The sequence below is a fragment of the Oncorhynchus tshawytscha genome, linkage group LG07 (genome assembly GCF_018296145.1).
Source record: "Oncorhynchus tshawytscha isolate Ot180627B linkage group LG07, Otsh_v2.0, whole genome shotgun sequence".
NCBI classification, from domain to species: Eukaryota; Metazoa; Chordata; class Actinopteri; order Salmoniformes; family Salmonidae; genus Oncorhynchus; species Oncorhynchus tshawytscha.
Window position 1 is genome coordinate 32,726,568 of NC_056435.1, and position 17,388 is coordinate 32,743,955.

General features: G+C 42.8%; 1 protein-coding gene across 8 annotated transcripts in view; it reads left to right on the plus strand.

Moving 5' to 3' along the window:
• The window catches only part of LOC112254392 (protein kinase C-binding protein 1), a 32,292-nt gene extending 15,114 nt beyond the window's left edge, over nucleotides 1-17,178 (plus strand). For 4 of the 8 annotated variants that reach the window (XM_042324314.1, XM_024426937.2, XM_024426936.2 and 1 more), the window contains 20 exons: nucleotides 4,186-4,256; nucleotides 4,609-4,760; nucleotides 5,533-5,754; nucleotides 6,041-6,154; nucleotides 6,782-6,847; nucleotides 7,224-7,316; nucleotides 7,411-7,498; nucleotides 7,588-7,643; nucleotides 7,719-7,796; nucleotides 7,949-8,064; nucleotides 8,192-8,703; nucleotides 8,944-9,087; nucleotides 9,308-9,472; nucleotides 9,628-10,167; nucleotides 10,246-10,761; nucleotides 10,907-11,100; nucleotides 12,285-12,365; nucleotides 12,477-12,555; nucleotides 15,474-15,713; nucleotides 15,837-17,178. In XM_042324314.1, coding sequence (XP_042180248.1) covers nucleotides 4,186-4,256; nucleotides 4,609-4,760; nucleotides 5,533-5,754; nucleotides 6,041-6,154; nucleotides 6,782-6,847; nucleotides 7,224-7,316; nucleotides 7,411-7,498; nucleotides 7,588-7,643; nucleotides 7,719-7,796; nucleotides 7,949-8,064; nucleotides 8,192-8,703; nucleotides 8,944-9,087; nucleotides 9,308-9,472; nucleotides 9,628-10,167; nucleotides 10,246-10,761; nucleotides 10,907-11,100; nucleotides 12,285-12,365; nucleotides 12,477-12,555; nucleotides 15,474-15,713; nucleotides 15,837-16,012 — 3,703 coding nt within the window. In that variant the 3' untranslated portion in view covers nucleotides 16,013-17,178. Of the gene's footprint in view, nucleotides 1-4,185; nucleotides 4,257-4,608; nucleotides 4,761-5,532; nucleotides 5,755-6,040; nucleotides 6,155-6,781; nucleotides 6,848-7,223; nucleotides 7,317-7,410; nucleotides 7,499-7,587; nucleotides 7,644-7,718; nucleotides 7,797-7,948; nucleotides 8,065-8,191; nucleotides 8,704-8,943; nucleotides 9,088-9,307; nucleotides 9,473-9,627; nucleotides 10,168-10,245; nucleotides 10,762-10,906; nucleotides 11,101-12,284; nucleotides 12,366-12,476; nucleotides 12,556-15,473; nucleotides 15,714-15,836 lie in introns of those variants that run through there. The other 4 variants (XM_042324316.1, XM_042324315.1, XM_042324317.1 and 1 more) reach the window with 4 other exon arrangements.
• Nucleotides 17,179-17,388: the final 210 nt, after the last annotated feature.

Consider the following 17,388-nt stretch of genomic DNA (forward strand, 5'->3'; position numbering starts at 1 on the left):
ATGATGTTTCCACCCCCATGCTTCACAATAGGTATAGTGTTCTTTGGATGCAACTCAGCATTCTTTGTCCTCCAAACACGACGAGTTGAGTTTTTACCAAAAAGTTATATTTTGGTTTCATCTGACCATATGACATTCTCCCAATCGTCTTCTGGATCATCCAAATGCTCTCTAGCAAACTTCAGACTGGCCTGGACACGTCTGGCACCGCAGGATTTGAGTCCCTGGCGGCGTAGTGTGTTACTGATGGTAGGCTTTGTTACTTTGGTCCCAGCTCTCTGCAGGTCATTCACTAGGTCCCCCCGTGTGGTTCTGGGATTTTTGCTCACCATTCTTGTGATCATTTTGACCCCACGGGGTGAGACCTTGCGTGGAGCTCCAGATCGAGGGAGATTATCAGTGGTCTTGTATGTCTTCCATTTCCTAATAATTGCTCCCACAGTTGATTTCTTCAAACCAAGCTGCTTACCTATTGCAGATTCAGTCTTCCCAGCCTGGTGCAGGCCTACAATTTTGTTTCTGGTGTCCTTTGACAGCTCTTCGGTCTTGGTCATAGTGGAGTTTGGAGTGTGACTGTTTGAGGTTGTGGACAGGTGTCTTTTATACTGATAACAAGTTCAAACAGGTGCCATTAATACAGGCAACAAGTGGAGGACAGAGGAGCCTCTTAAAGAAGAAGTTACAGGTCTGTGAGAGCCAGAAATCTTGCTTGTTTGTAGGTGACCAAATACTTATTTTCCACCATAATTTGCAAATAAATTCATAAAAAACCCTACAATGTGATTTTCTGGATTTTTTTTCCTTCTCATTTTGTCTGTCATAGTTGAAGTGTACCTATGATGAAAATTACAGGCCTCTCTCATCTTGGGAGAACTTGCACAATTGGTGGCTGACTAAATACTTTTTTGCCCCACTGTACATAAAAGCAGAAATGTCACTGTGGGTTTCTTCACGAAACCCAAACCAAAAACCAATTTGAATGTGTCACTCAGTTATCTATAGAGCCCTATCATCGTGGAATGCTCTGCCACCAGAGGTTACTCTGGCAAAAAGCAAGTTTAGCTTTAAAAAACATATTGCGTCGCAGTGCCTCTCTTCGTTTAAAAAATAAAATCATTTTTATTTTATTTTACTAGGCAAGCCAGTTAAGAACAAATTCTTATTTTCAATGACAGCCTAGGAACAGTGGGTTAACTGCCTGTTCAGGGGCAGAACAACAGATTTGTACCTTGTCAGCTCGGGGATTTGAACTTGCAACCTTTCGGTTACTAGTCCAACGCTCTAACCACTAGGCTACCCTGCCGCCCATTTAACTGTACTGTATTTAAGAATATAAAAAGGTAGAGTTGAAGTCGGAAGTTTCCATACACCTTAGCCAAATTCATTTAAACTCAGTTTTTCACATTTCCTGACATTTAATCCTAGTACAAATTCCCCGTCTTAGGTCAGTTAGGATCACCACGTTATTTTAAGAATGTGAAATTATTTATTTCAGATTTTATTTCTTTCATCACATCATTTTGCAACCTTTCATCACAGTGGGTTAGACGTTTACACACACTCAATAAATATTTGGTAGCATTGCCTTTAAACTGTTTTACTTGGGTCAAACGTTTTGGGTAGCCTTCCACAAGCTTCCCACAATAAGTTGGGTGAATTTTGGCCCATTCCTCCTGACAGAGCTGGTGTAAGTGAGTCAGGTTTGAAGGACTTCTTGCTCGCACACGCTTTTTCAGTTCTGCCCACAAATTTTCTATAGGATTGAGGTCCGGGCTTTGTGATGGCCACTCCAGTTCCTTGACTTTGTTGTCCTTAAGCCATTTTGCCACAACTTTGGAAGCATGCTTGGGGTCATTGTCCATTTGGAAGACCCATTTGCGACCAAGCTTTAACTTCCTGACTGATGTCTTGAGATGTTGCTTGAATATATCCACATAATTTTCCTACCTCATGATGCCATCTATTTTGTGAAGTGCACCAGCCCTCCTGCAGCAAAGCACCCCCACAACACAATGCTGCCACCCCCTTGCTTCACGGTTGGTATGGTGTTCTTCGGCTTGCAAGCTTCCCCATTTTTCCTTCAAACATATTGATGGTCATTATGGCCACACCGTTTTATTATGTTTTTTATTATGTTGTTATGTTTCATCAGACCAGAGGATATTTCTCCAAAAAGTACGATCTTTGTCCCCATGTGCAGTTGCAAACCGTAGTCTGGCTTTTTTATGGCTGTTTTGGAGCAGTGGCTTCTTCCTTGCTGAGCGGCGTTTCAGATTATGTCGATATAGGACTCGTTTTACTGTGGATATAGATACTTTTGTAACGTGTTTCCTCCAGCATCGTCACAAAGTGCTTTGCTGTTGTTCTGGGATTGATTTGCACTTTCGCACCAAAGTACATTCATCTCTAGGAGACAGAACACATCTTCTTCCTGAGCGGTATGATGGCTGCGTGGTCCCATGGTGTTTATACTTGCATACTATTGTTTGTATAGATGAAAATGGTACCTTCAGGCGTTTGGAAATTGCTCCCAAGGATGAACCAGAGTTGTGGAGGTCAACAATTTTTATTCTGAGGTCTTGGCTGATATCTTTTGATTTTCCCATGATGTCAAGCAAAGAGGCACTGAGTTTGAAGATAGGCGTTGAAATACATCCACAGGTACACCACCAAATGACTCAAATTATGTCAGTTAGCCTATCAGAAGCTTCTAAAGCCATGACATGATTTTCTGGAATTTTCCAAGCTGTTTAAAGGCACAGTCAACTTAGTGTATGTAAACTTCTGACCCACTGGATTTGTGATGCAGTGAATTATAAGTGAAATAATCTGTCTGTGAACAATTGCTGGAAAAAATACTTGTGTCATGCACAAAATAGATGTCCTAACCGACTTGCCAAAACTATAGTTTGTTAACAAGAAATTTGTGGAGTGGAAGAAAAAAAAGTTTTAATGACTCCAACCTAAGTGTATGTAAACTTCTGAATTCAACTGTATGTACATTTTATTGTTGTGTCTTGGTGTCTTTCCTATATATAACTCTTACTTTTATTTTGTGTAATATGTTATGTTGTTCTTGTCTAACTGTTCTGTACTCGGTCATGTATTTGTATGTTTTGTGTGGACCCCAGGAAGAGTAGCTGCTCAATGTGCAGTAGCTAATGGGGATCCTAATTAACTAAATGAATCATTTGACCTAGTCCAATCACATTCTGTCAGTTTGTCACTCGGGAACTCTTAACATTGGAACACTGCTTTACTAGACATTAAGGGCAGCGCTGATTCATACAGGGAACCCGAGTGTTGGCTTCTGCGATGCATTAGCTGATGCATCAACTGACTTTGCATCATATTCTACAAACACTTCCTACCTTTAATATGGTGGTCTATTTAGCTGATCGGTTTTACTCACTCATTCCCTGCTACCTGCACTTCTGTTGGTTTCTTGATAGTATGCGGTTGCATTTTCTAGCACCCACCCCATCCTCCACCTTTTTGGTTCTGTTTCCTTCTTGCAGTGGGATTGGTATAGCGTAACTTGTGCCATGCCTGTAATTATCATTATTATCTTAACATGACACACGTAGTGAGCTACCCCAAAGGATCAGAGCCTAATGCCAAGACTAATGTATTACATGTTGTAATCTTTTTCTAATAAATGGTTAAATGAATACGTGGCGTTTCCTGTTTTGAAATTGCTTTACTAAACATTTTCCTTCTCCCAATAAGAGAGGGACTTTTTCTGGCCAGAGCTGGCACCCAAATGAACAGCGTGTGTCTGTGTCCAGTCAGAATTGGTTGAGACAGAGTTTGCTTCTGGGCCAAATGGACTCTCGCTCTAAGAAACACCCCATTGTAGTGAGACTGAGAGAGTGAGTCTCACTGCCAAGTGAGTCTGTGTTAAAGCAGACCTTTACAGCCAGACAGGATTATGTATTTCCCCTGAAAATGATACTAGATCCACACAAATAAGATTTGTAAGACTTCAGCAGATGCTCTTATACAGTGTGATTTTATGATTGGTACCAACTGCACACTGAACATACTGTGGATGAAGCTATGTCTGGTGAAAGCATAGTGAGTCAAACTGTAGAACGCATTAGATGAAATGATCTATGTTGGGAGTCTTTTTCTGTAGGTGTTGTCATAACAGGGCATTAATAGTGCCTCTTTTCCCTGCGTCAGTGTGGCTGAGGAGGAGGTGAAGACTGAGTCAGATGCAGTAGAGGGGATGGAGATCTCTACACGATCCAAAGGTGAGAAAAAAAACACAAAGCTGAGCTATACTATTACTTATGATTGCCTATGCCTGTGTGGAGTATGTGGTGAAAGGGTTTATTTTATTGCTCCCATGTTGAGTGTACTGTATGTGTGCATGCATGTGTGTGTGTGTGTGTCTGGTACAGAGCTGAACGATATAAGGTACAAGATGGAGGCTAATGTGCTGCTTCTGTTCATATCGCTGTCATGTCTTATCGCTATGGCAACTGGTTTTATCTTCTGTACTGTATGAAAACAATGAACATCTACTGATCTATGGCTAGTACATGCACCTTCTTCTTAGAAATATTGCATCTGTCATGTCTGACATTTGACCCCTCTCTGCAGTTTCAGTCCCTGGGTTAGTGGAGCGAGCGGCACAGAAACGAAAGGTGCCCAGCCCCCCTCACTCATCCAACGGTCACTCCCCTGCTGAGACCTCCTCCAGCCCGGTCAAAAAGAAGAAGAAACCAGGAGCAATCAGCAGCAGTAAAGACCAGGTGCGACCTCCCCCTCCACTCTCCTCTGTGCTCACACTGTGAGGCTGCTGGGTTTACACTGCAGTTACACTGCAATATATCCTACTAAAAAAAACTAACTTTCGGTTCCAATTGAGTCTTTTGGTATGCCATGGGACTATTTGATGTGTGTGAGACCAAGGGTTTATATGTTCTTATAGTGTTACAGTAAGCCTATATGTCCTAATACAATTGTTATCTAAATGATTATTGTTTCGTTAATGTGTGTTTACATGCTTAATTTTGCCTTACTGAAATCAAGAAATTGATTGAGTTTTCGGATATTGCTCAAAGAAAAACTGATGCAATTAATGTTTAACACTTTTAATCAGCTTTATAAATGGTCAATTATAATAGCAACATTGGTTTATAAGCCATGGATCAAAGCTTGTCTCAATGCAAAACAGTAATGGGTGTGGACCAAAACACAGTTTCTCAGATCCAATCATTAAGTGATACTAAAGGCTATTTTCTCAAACTGATCCTTTTCACTGTCTTGACCTTTGAAAGGGGATTTGCAATATAATCTACAGTGATTCTCTTCCAGTTTGATAACAGAAATGATCAATTAATACACTTTTGAATGCCTTATGTTGCAACACAGGGTTCTAAGCAGTCTGTGCTTTGGACCATTACTATGTAACTTCTGTTGATTATAAAAATTGTTTTGCATGTTTGTGCTGCTCATGTAATCTCACACCTAAATTAAATGTTGAACCCCTCCAACTTTCTCCTTCTCTTGCCTGCATTTCAGTCAGAACTAAGACATGGTCCCTTTTACTATGCGAAGCAGCCAGCACTCACCACAGACCCTGTTGATGTTGTACCGCAGGACGGCAGGAATGACTTTTACTGCTGGCTGTGCCACCGCGAGGGCCAGGTGCTCTGCTGTGAGCTCTGCCCGAGGGTGTACCACGCCAAGTGCCTCAAACTGCCCGCAGAGCCCGAGGGTGACTGGTTCTGCCCTGAGTGTGAGGTACTCGCTTGTGGGTGGGACTGGAAACCAGTTGTCTACTAGGAAGACAACTTTAAAATGCGTGGGAGGTTTGAGGCTGGGGGTTGAGTCCTGACCATGATGAAAGACCTCCCTATTTATTGGAAGTTACAGAGTTGAGCAAAATCTTGGAGCTAAAAGAAATTCTGATCGTGTTGGTTTATGATGTTGTCAAGGTAGTAAAATGAGGCTTGATACTGAGAATATCCTTTGAGATGGCGAAATACCTTTGACGCTAACATCTTTCGCTCTACCTCTTTTCTTTCAGAAAATAACAGTTGCTGAGTGCATAGAGACTCAGAGTAAAGCAATGACGATGCTAACACTAGACCAGCTGTCTTACCTGCTAAAGTTTGCACTCCAGAAGATGAAACAGCCAGGTGTAAGTGCACTGACCTCCCTCCTCTACCTGGCTGATTAGTCCCAGTAACACTATAAACAAATATCAGGTCTGTTCAACTGGATATAGTACGTATTGCAATGGCTTGTGCTTCTGCTTTCACCCTCCCCACATTGTCATGGAACAACTCTATTTAATTTCTACCTGTTCTAACTGTTGTCATTGACTAATTGTTTTGACAGGAGATATATTGGACTATTGAAGAATAGAGATAGATGTATTAGTAATGCCAATGCGAGTGAACAGAGCTCTCGCACAAACACAATGGAATGGTCTTGCGCTTGTTGATATGGTCTGATTCTAAGACTGCTTAATGCTTACTCATGGTTTTATTTTCCATCAGTGATGATGTCCATTGCCCCTGCCCTAATACACGGAGAACTGCACCCAGCCAAATGATTTCCTATACTCAGAGTCTGAAGTATCTTTTGGTGTTCTGGTTACAAAGTGGTTAGGAAGCTCTCTAACAACACTAAACCACCCCAAGCCTGTTTTCGCCAGTCTTCTCCTCTACAATGGCATAAAGAGAAAAGGGACCATTGAACCAAGGGTGCAGTTTGTAAAGCGTGGTGTGGTGAGGATACAGTTGCCCCTCTTACTCTTTTTCAGGACCAACCACGCTCGTCATCTCACTCCCCCCATGCAGCCGCCACGCAGAGAAAGGCTTTTAATTGGGTAATCAATCAAACACACTAAAAAAAGACCCCCATCATATTTTCCGTTCGTTTTTTCCCCCCTCCTGTTTGGAGTGTTCTTTTTGTTTTGTGTGTCTGTTTTTAGTTGCTGTCGTCTGTCCTGGGGTGGTAGAGTCTGTGTGATAAGGTTTGTGTGTGTGTGTGTTGAGGTCATGCAGTTTAATCCTAAATTGAGATGCGTGCAAGGCAGGCCATTTTAAATCTTGACCTAAATTTTGAATTGATGCCAATTTGATATATTTACATGAAAGTTGTAGCTGTGCTTGTGTCTCAAGTTAGGATTTGGCCTAAGTGAGGCCTGTATTTGGAATATGAAGGTTAATTCACTGTGCACGTCTCTTGTATATCTTCTCCAGACGGAACCCTTCCAGAAGCCAGTATCTCTGGAACAGCATCCGGACTACGCAGAGTATATTTTTCACGCCATGGACCTCTGTACCTTAGAGAAGGTTAATGTTCTCTGCTTATTTCTTTGGGGTTAGAACTACAATCCCAAACCTCACCAGTTGTTGATCACTGAACTTTTCTATTTTATTTTTCCAGAATACAAAGAAGAAAATGTATGGCTGTACCGAAGCTTTCTTGGCAGATGTGAAATGGATTTTACACAACTGCATAATTTATAATGGAGGTCAGTGTCCGTATTTAGATTGCAATGGATTTTCACTGGTTTCAATAAGTGCTTTGTGGTTATTTCTAATGGTGACCTTCTTATTCCAGGAAATCATAAGCTCACTGCCACAGCTAAGGTCATAGTGAAAATCTGTGAACATGAGGTGAGTATGGGAATTCTTTCAGGCCTTCAGAAGCCACCTACAATTGTTACACCTACAATGATTCTTCTCTTTCAGATGAATGAGATTGAAGTCTGTCCGGAATGCTATCTGTCAGCTTGCCAAAAGAGAGACAACTGGTTCTGTGAGCCATGTGTGAGTTCAGTTACTTAAACTCTCTTATTTACTTGTATCAAAGCTTGTGCTAAACGAGTCATACATTGGAATTGTAGTGCCTTGTGTATACTGAATGCTGCCTATATAATGGTCTCAGTATTATAACTAGTCTTCCTGCTTACTTTGCTCAGAGTGATCCTCACCCTCTCGTGTGGGCCAAGCTGAAAGGGTTTCCATTCTGGCCTGCCAAAGCACTGCGGGACAAAGACGGGCAGGTGGATGCTCGCTTCTTTGGGCAACACGACAGGTAATTCCCCTTTGGTACCTACCTATGTCAATTATACTCATCAGTGCATTTGCATTTCTCAACTCTCTGTCTCTAGACTCTGTCTCTAGCCATCTGTTTAGTTGTGTTATGTTTCTTCACCTTCCAGGGCGTGGGTCCCCTTAAACAACTGCTACCTCATGTCCAAGGAGATTCCCTTCTCTGTGAAGAAGACTAAGAGCATCTTCAACAGCGCCATGCAGGAAATGGAGGTCTACGTGGAGAACATGAGGAAGAAGTTTGGAGTGTTCACCTACGCCTCCTTCAGGACGCCCTATACCCCTGACAACCAGTACCAGATGCTGTTGGACCCCGCCAACCCCTCATCCGGCTCGGTCCGGCCGGAGAAGCATGAAAAGATCAAGTTCAACTTCGACATGACTGCATCTCCCAAGATGCCCTTGTCCAGGAGCGCGCTGTCAGGAGGGGGCGGGGGCATGGGCGGGGTTAGAGGGAGTACAGGCCGGAGGATCTCCCTGACAGATATGCCCCGCTCGCCCATGAGCACTAACTCCTCTGGTCACACAGGCTCTGATGGAGAGCAGGAGACACCAGACAAGGGCCAGGCTAGAGCCCCTGCTAGCCACTACAGTGCTGGGGAGGAGTCCATGGACTGCACAGGTAGGTACTGCACACTGCCTCTCTAACGGTCTGGAGAGTCCTGGGACTATGGAATATACTGTAACAGCAACCTAGACTCTGGTTTTTGTTTTAAAACAAGCACTGTAAACGAAGGGCATGTTGAGTTCTTCTTCAATGCACAATTACCATAAGTTATTTTAATAAAACCTACCTCTTAAATGCAGATCCAAAGAAGAGCATGACATTGATAGATACTGTATATCTTAACTCTCCCCACAGCATCACCGGCTTCCACTCGACCTGATCCTGTCTCTGGTGCCAAGGACAGCCCTAAACCATTCCACACCCAGGGCCCTGCCCTGACTCTCGTTCCCAAGCAGGAGAAAGCAACACCCACAGGGAGCATCCTTAATCTCAACCTGGGTGAGCTGCCACACACCTGTCATCAAAACCTCAATCATCATCAAATTTCAGCTATTTAGCACACCTGACCTGGGTAAGACTTCATGACAGCAAAACAATATCCATAAACCCTAGAAACCTTAACCACATGTAGAGGCAGTCCTACTTGATGATCTAGTGATTGTGGCTGATTTCAACCAGCTCATAACATTGTTTGTGGTTTCTTGTGCTGGCCTTTCAGACCGAAGCAAAGCCGAGATGGACCTAAAGGAGTTGAGTGAGACTGTGCAGCAGCAGCAGCAACAGCAGGGGGTGCCACCAGTCCTCACCTCACCCAAAAGACAGATCAGGAGCCGCTTCCAGCTCAACCTGGACAGAACCATCAAGAGCTGCAAGGCCCAGCTGGGTGAGTGACCTAACCGCACCGCTAGAAAATAACCGCTTATTAAGATACCTGGATAATTCAACTTTTTTTAAAAACTTTATCAAAACAACCATGCAAACCACTGCTGAAACCTTTGATGTTATACATTTATCCCAATTTCCCCTCTCTGCTTACAGGTATAGATGAGATCTCTGAGGACGTGTATAAGGGAGTGGAACACAGCGACTCCGAGGACTCTGATAAATCAGATTCGAGTGACAGTGAGTACGCCAGCGACGAGGAACAGAAACCTAAAGGGGGCCAGCACACTGAGGCCAATGACAAGGGTGAGAAGGACCCTTCCAAGAGGGGTCCCAAAGACCCCCTGCCCCCCATCCAAAACAAGGAGGGCAAAACAGAGGGGCCAGCAACTGCAACGGCAACCATGGGAGATACAGGGGTATCATCTACCCTCTCTGAATCCTTGTCAAAAGAGAAGCAGGGTGTAACGTCAGACAAAGAGCCCCCAGAGAAAGCCAAAGCAGTCCCTGCATCCGTAGCCCCCAGAGAGAAGCCCCAGGTGAAGCAGGAGGCCAGGCAGACCTCTCTGGTGGATGACTCCGACTCTGAGAGGGAGCTGGTGATTGACCTGGGGGAGGACCAGGGGGGCAGAGACCGGAAGAGGACTAGGAAAGATGCACACGCCACCAAAGATCCACCAACCAATAAGACAGAGGGTGAGAGTCCTCCTATTCTCTACCACTATTTGACAAAAATAATAGTTGCTATTATTAATTAATTTCTTTCCATTCTAGGTAAAGCCCCCACCCTGTCAAGTGCCCTTACTCCATCTCAAAACAACACAGCCCCTTCCTTAACCCCCAGTGTGAAAGATTCATCACAGTCTCCACTAGCCATCCCTCTAAACATGGTGCCCTTCACTACTGCTGCTCCCACCACCATTGGCCCGACCACCCTGGCCAGTGCCACATCAACAGCCCCCATCACAGCCTCCTCCGCCACCACAGCAGTAAAGAAACAGCGCCCTCTGCTGCCCAGGGAGACTGTCCCGGTGGTGCAGCGGGCAGTGGTGTGGAACCCCACCAACAAGTTCCAGACGTCCTCCCAGAAGTGGCACATGCAGAAGGTGCAGCGGCAGCAGCAGAATCCGCAGCCAGATACGCCTCAGCTGCAGACAGCATCACCTGACCAGCCACAGACACAAAAATTGCCCCAAACGCCGGCATCTGCAACATCTTCATCATCATTATCATTATCGCCAGAGCAACCTTCCCAAAGCACACGGTACCAGACCAGGCAATCTGTCAAAGGTACACCACCGTATTAGTTGATAATTAAATTAGCACACTACAGAAAAAGGGGAGACAGCTAAAAAACTATTTGAGTGCAACCGCAGGCCTAAATACCATGACTGTGAAGTCAATGATTAGTTTTGATTGTTGTTGTTTACTGTAGCTGTCCAGCAGAAAGACCCCCCACTCAGTACGTCCACGTCGGCTGTTACCCTGGTGACCAGTATCCCAGCCTCTGTGGCCATGATGGCAGCTCCCGGAGTAGGCAGTGGCCCCTCAACCTCCATGGCAGGGGACTTCCAGATCCCTACCGCATCAGCAGACGTAGCAGCTGACATTGCCAAGTACACTAATAAAGTGAGTATGCAGGACTTGGACTGATGGCCACAGAGTAAACAAGCTGAAGGATGTACACTACACTCACTATCAGTATGTTACGATAGTTTGGGGCTTGGAGCAGAGCTTATTGAAGCATACAGACTTTTGGGGGACAATTTTACAGGCACTACATGACCAAAAGTATGTGGACACCTGCTCGTCAAACATTTAATTCCATTAATATGAAGTTGGTCCCCCCTTTGCTGCTATAAACAGCCTCCACTCTTCTGGGAAGGTTTTCCACTAGATGTTGGAACATTGCTGCGGGGACTTGCTTCACTTCAGCCACGAGCATTCATGAGATCGGGCACTGATGTTGGGAGATTAGGCCTGGCTCGCAGTCGGCGTTCCAATTCATCCCAAAGGTGAATGGAGGTCAGGGCTCTGTGCAGGCCAGTCAAGTTCCTCCACATCGATATCAACAAACCATTTCTGTATGGACCTCGATTTGTGCACGGGGGGCATTGTTATAATGAAACAGGAAAGGGCTTTCCCCAAACTGTTGCCACGAAGTTGGAAGCACATAATCATCGAGAATATCATTGTATGCTGTAGCGTTAAGATTTCCATTTACTGGAACTAAGGGGCCTAGCCCGAACCGTGAAAAATAGCCCCAGACCATTATTCCTTCTACACCAAACTTTACAGTAGGGACTATGCATTGGGCCAGGTAGTGTTTTCCTGGCAACCGCCAAATTCAGATTCGTCCGTTGGACTGTCAGATGGTGAAGCGTGATTTATCACTCCAGAGAATGCATTTCCACTGCTCCAGAGTCCAATGGTGGGGAGCTTAACACCACTCCAGCCGAAGCTTGGCATTGAGCATGGTGATCTTAGGCTTGTGTGCGGAGTCGTTTGTGCTCCTAGACGTTTCCATTTCAAAATAACAACACTTACAGTTGACCGGGGCAGCTCTAACAGGGCATAAATGTGACAAACTGACTTTTTGGAAAGGTGGCATCCTATGACAGTGCCACATTGACAGTCACTGAGTTCTTCAGTAAGGCCATTCTACTGCCAATGTTTGTCTATGGAGATTGCATGGATGTGTGATAAAGATTCTCAACCAATCAAATATGAGTTATTATTTAATGAAGTTATTACTAGTCAGCGGTCTCTTGGGTACATTGGACATTTTTGCTTCATTTCTCCTTTTTCCTCAGATAGTGGATGCAATCAAAGGGACAATGACTGAGCTGTACACAGAGCTTTCCAAAAGCACTTCAGGGAACACAATAGCAGAGGTATGTATCTATCTGCTGGTCGCTCTCAGAGGCGCTGAATAACACCCCGCATATAATAGTTAGCTGTATGACTCTGGGGAGTGAATGTATGTCCTTGTCTCTCCCACATAGATTAGACGATTGAGAATTGAAATAGAAAAACTGCAGTGGCTTCATCAACAGGAGCTGTCAGAAATGAAGCACAATCTAGGTAAGGACCTGTTCATTATTCAAGCTTCCACTGCAGATGACCCAGACAATTCTGGGTCAAAGGACTCTCAGTATAGACGGGTTGGTTATTTAGCAACAAAACCGACGTGTGCGCAACTATGGGCAAAAACAGACAGGGCTGGCTTAGATTGTTGACAACACGTAAACAATATTCACCTCCAATGTTTATTGAAATCATAAATACAGTTGCACAATAAGCACTTGTCTCTCAAATACATTGCTATTGTTGTAGATAGATAGCATTTTTTTTTTTTTGCCATATTAGCATTGACAACACAAACAATGTTTATTGAAATCATAAATGCAATTTCACAATAAGCACTTGTTGTTTCTCAAATGCATTGTTACAGTTGTTGGTTAGCTGGCTAGCAAATGTTGCCATATTAACATTGACATGAAATCAGCCAATAACACCTCAAAACAAGACATGGAATCAAATAACAAGATACAATGAGCTGAAACGAGCCACCTACAAATCCCCACATGGCAGCAGCTTGTTGCTAGCTATCTGACCATTCAGAATCATGATGCACATACATCATTTTCACAGTGGTGTAAAGTACTTAAGTAGTCCTTTAAAGTATTTTTACTTAAATAGTTGTTTGTGGTATCTATACTTTACTATTTATATTTTTTACAACTTTTACTGAACTACATTCCTAAAGAAAATAATGTACTTTCTACTCTATACATTTTCCCTGACACACAAAAGTACTCGTTACATTTTGAAGGCTTAGCTGAACAGTCTAGTTCACACACTTGTCAAGAGAACATCCCTGGTCATTCCTACTGCCTCTGATCTGGTGGACTCACTAAACACAAATGCTTCGTTTGTAAATAATGTCTGAGTGTTGGAGTGTGCCCCTGGCTAGCAGTACATTTTTAAAAAACAAGAAAATTGTGCCTACTGGTTTGCTTATTATAAGGAATTTGAAATGATTCATACTTTTACTTTTGATACTTACAGTTGAATTTGGAAGTTTACATACACTTAGGTTGGAGTCATTAAAACCTGTTTTTCAACCACTCCACAAATGTATTGTTAACAAACTATAGTTTTGGCAAGTCGGTTAGGACATCTACTTTGTGCATGACAAGTAAATTTTCCAACAGTTTTTTACAGACAGATTATTTCACTTATAATTCACTGTATCACAATTCCAGTGGGTCAGAAGTTTACATACACTAAGATGACTGTACCTTTAAACAGCTTGGAAAATTCCAGAAAATGATGTCATGGAAGCTTCTGATAGGCTTATTGACATAATTTGAGTCAACTGGAGGTGTACCTGTGGATGTATTTTATGGCCTACCTTCAAACTCAGTGTCTCTTTGCTTGACATCATGGGAAAAATCTAAATAAATCAGCCAAGACCTCAGAATAAAAATTGTAGACCTCCACAAGTCTGGTTGAATTTCCAAACGCCTGAAGGTACCATGTTAATCTGTACAAACAATAGTCCACAAGTATAAATACCATGGGACCACGCAGCCGTCATACTGCTGAGGAAGGAGACGCGTTCTGTCTCCTAGAGAACGTACTTTGGTGAACGTACTTTGTACTTTGGTGCGTACTTTGGTGCGAAAAGTGCAAATCAATCCCAGAACAACAGCAAAGGGACTTGTGAAGATGCTGGAGGAAACAGGTACAAAAGTATCTATATCCACAGTAAAACGAGTCCTATATCGACATAACCTGAAAGGCCGCTCAACAAGGAAGAAGCCACTGCTCCAAAACCGCCATAAAAAAGCCAGACTACGGTTTGCAACTGCACACGGGGACAAAGATCGTACTTTTTGAAGAAATGTCCTCTGGTCTGATGAAACAAAAATAGAATTGTTTGGCCATAATGACCATCGTTGTGTTTGGAGGAAAAAAGGGGAGGCTTGCAAGCCGAAGAACACCATCCCAACCGTCAAGCATGGGGGTGGCAGCATCATAATGTGGGAGTGCTTTGCTGCACTTCACAAAATAGATGGCATCACGAGGAAGGAAAATTATGTGGATATATATATATTAAAGCAACATCACAAGACATCAATCAGGAAGTTAAAGCTTGGTCACAAATGGGTCTTCCAAATGGACAATGACCCCAAGCATACTTCCAAAGTTGAGGCAAAATGGCTTAAGGACAACAAACTCAAGGTATTGGAATGGTCATCACAACGCCCTGACCTCAATCATATAGAACATTTGTGGGCAGAACTAAAAAAAAGCCTGTGCGAGCAAGGAGGCCGCCAAACCTGACTCAAGTTACACTAGCTCTTTCAGGAGGAATGGGCCAACATTCACCCAACTTATTGTGGGAAGCTTGTGGAAGGCTACACGAAACATTTGATTCAAGTTAAACAATTTTAAGGCAATGATACCAAATATTTATTGAGTGTATGTAAACTTCTGACCCACTGGTAATGTGATGAAAGAAATAAAAGCTGAAATAAATCACTCTCTACTATTATTCTGACATTTTACATTCTTAAAATAAAGTGGTGATCCTAACTGACCTAAGACAGGAAATTTTTACTAAGATTACATATCAAGAATTGTGAAAAACTGAGTTTAAATGTATTTGGCTAAGGTGTGTGTAAACTTCTGACTTCAACTGTAAGTATATTTTAGCAATTACATTGACTTTTGATACTTATGTATATTTAAAACCAAATACTTTTACTCAAGTAGTATTTTACTGGGTGACTCACTTTTACTTGAGTCATTTTCTATTAAGGTATCTTTACTTTTACTCAAGTATGACAGTTGGGTACTTTTTCCACAACTGCGATTTTCACGAGGTTGTCAGCCAACCCGTCTATAACAATGGATGTCATTGACTGAGGATAATTAATCACATTATTCTCTAGAAAAGGTTATGTTATTGTCTGCTGTGTGTACATGTGCAGAGTTAACCATGGCTGAGATGAGGCAGAGTCTGGAGCAGGAGAGGGAGCGTCTGATGGCGGAGGTAAAGAAGCAGACAGAAGTGGAGAAACAGCAGGTGGTGGATGAGACCAAAAAGAAACAGTGGTGTGCCAACTGCAGGAAGGAGGCCATCTTCTACTGCTGCTGGAACACCAGCTACTGTGACTACCCCTGCCAGCAAGCCCACTGGCCAGAACACATGAAGTCCTGCACACAATCAGGTAACACACACCAGCCATATTCAAAGCTGGATTTATACTAGTTAAAGAACATTGATTCCATCTGAATACAGGTACTAATTGTCTTACAACTGCATAGTTATATATTCTGTTCTCCATTTGTAGCGACAGCCTCACAGCAAGAGCCTGAGTCAGGGTCCACGGCAGATGGCTCAAACAAAGCCTCCGGACAGTCCAACAGTGGTCAAACTTCTCCCAGAGGAACAACAGCATCTGCCCCCACAGACAAAGACTCTAACATGGAGAAAAGCAAGGACAATGTCACTGTCAGTCTGTCCTAACACTGAGCCCTTGCCATGGCATTGAGTTATCACACTTGAACCTGTAACATAAAATACCGACACCTTCTTAGCTACTGTACATGGACATGTTTCGTTAGCATTAGTCTTTTCAAGCTGCTGCTCTGAAGGTATCAAAATACTTTTTTATTTTAAGTGATCATGACCAGAATTTCATCTTTCCCCAATGCTATAATCATCCTTTTCCATCTCAAGTTCAGATGTACTTTATGCCCAAAGTACTATGGGACAAGTAACCACTAGAGAGCGCCACCTGTTCTCTTAAGCACTGTCACCTTGCATTACACACACTTTGCAAGCTCATAGAGAAGCAGCTTTTCATGGCCAAATTTGTGTGAGGCAGATGTACAGAAAGTGTATCTATTGTTATACGTAATATTCATAAAACTGTATTGGGAGTACATAATACGTTTTGGTACTGTGTGAAAGAATTGGACAGTTTGGTCAATGATCACCCAGATGACCAAATTTAATGTGAATGGACCAGAATGGAACATGGCTTCAGATTATTGTTGATACAAATTATTTTCAACCGCCTTCTTGTATGTTAATTTATTCATTATTTATGCTGAAATGTTGCCTACAGTTTTATTGAGATAATGTTTGATGGACTGCCTGTTGAATCAAGATATGGTACAGAGATAGTTATATGAAGCTTTTCCATTTCAGAATATTTTTCTTTCCTCCCTTAGGACTAACGCTCATCATAATGCAACCGACATTTGTCCTGTATTCATATTTCTGTGTTCATACTCTTTCATCTTGTATTGTTGTCACTGAGAAATAAACCATATTTATGGCAAACACAGGCCCTGAGAGGGAACAGAATACAACACTAGTTTTTGAAAGCCCTTGCATTTTCTATGTGTCTCCCACATGATGATACAAAAACATAAATGTATTGGTTGAAAATGATCGGCTACGGTGAACTGACCACGTCTTTGTATGTCAGGTTTGAACACTCTACTACAATTTATTCACTCATCTGCAGGAAACCCCATTTGATTTTCAAACTATTCTCCTACAGCACACTGTAATGGAGTCATTCCTCCCTGCCACGGTATAGAGAAGAGACTAATGGAACTCTGTTGTATTTCATGTTTGTTTACATTCTGTAAATAAATAAAGTGTGTTGTTCTAAAACTGTCTGACCTTGACAAAATACCATTGTTCCCATCCTATCAGAATAAAGTCCTTGGGCTGAGCTATTCAACAAGTGGTAGCAGCATGGCTCTAATGTACCACCATTTCGGTCGCATATGCCCTCAAATATGTTGCTGTGTGACCTGGAATTTTGATTTGGAATCATCAGTGTGCCTACACAGATATTCACCAACATGACATATGGCAATGCCCTG